General features: G+C 30.8%; 1 protein-coding gene across 1 annotated transcript; it reads right to left on the minus strand.

Moving 5' to 3' along the window:
* Positions 1–197: 197 nt before the first annotated feature.
* Positions 198–359, minus strand: SARC_17171 (hypothetical protein; the record flags this gene model as incomplete). Its single annotated transcript, XM_014288730.1, has 1 exon — positions 198–359. A coding segment is annotated over one exon (162 nt), but the record flags the coding sequence as incomplete, so codon positions are not given.
* Positions 360–1,006: the final 647 nt, after the last annotated feature.

The raw sequence follows: 1,006 nt of genomic DNA on the forward strand, positions 1-1,006 counted from the left end.
ATATATATATATATATGTGTGTGTGTGTGTGTGTGCGTATATATGTATATATTAACCTGTGTGCACTCTATAATCCAGAGGTTTTGTGCCATTTGGTATAGCGGTTCTAAGAGACTTGAAGCTACAACACCCAAATTTGCCATGAAGAAAAATAATTTAAGCTGAATGTGCTAGTGTTGAGCAGGGCTACCCTGCAACTAGTCACACCGTACAATCAATCTGAAACAACACATACCTGGGTCTTCTGAGGTCATATTGTAAACTAACGGATCTACCTCGCGAGGGAGCGTGCGCATGATTGTGAGCGTAGTCATGTCCAGCGCTACACGTGTGGTTGCTTTAAGTCCTTCTTTATCCACCTACATTAGAACAATATTGAGTTTAGAAGGCTAGAACTATATCACAATGGATGAAATAAGCTGCATGTACGTGACGGTAGATCGATCAGGACGTACAAAGCAATCCTGTTAGCCTTGACTAAGACAACCGTATTAATATGACAAACAGAGCTGTACAAGGTACATTCGTTCCATAAAAATTACTTTTCACACTGTCGCTACCGAAACAGAAAGCATATTTGAAAACAACCTCATAAACTACAGATCCACGCTCATACAACTATATGGGATATTATATGCGTGTACAAAGAATCAATATGTACATATATAAATATATATATATATATATATATATATGTGTGTGTGTGTGTGTGTGTGCAAAATATATAATATATACACACAAACTCATACACACATATATATATATAAATTTATATATATATATAAAAATACTTTTTTAAATATAAATATATGCATACAAACACACACATATATATACAAACACATATATATAATATATTAAATATATATATATATATATATATATATATATATTATTATATAAACATTTATATAATATATATATATATATATATATATATCTATATGTATATGTATATCAACCATAAACAGAAATATCTTTATCTATATATACCAACCATAGACGG

The sequence above is a fragment of the Sphaeroforma arctica genome (assembly GCF_001186125.1).
Source record: "Sphaeroforma arctica JP610 unplaced genomic scaffold supercont1.9948, whole genome shotgun sequence".
Lineage (NCBI taxonomy): Eukaryota > Ichthyosporea > Ichthyophonida > Sphaeroforma > Sphaeroforma arctica.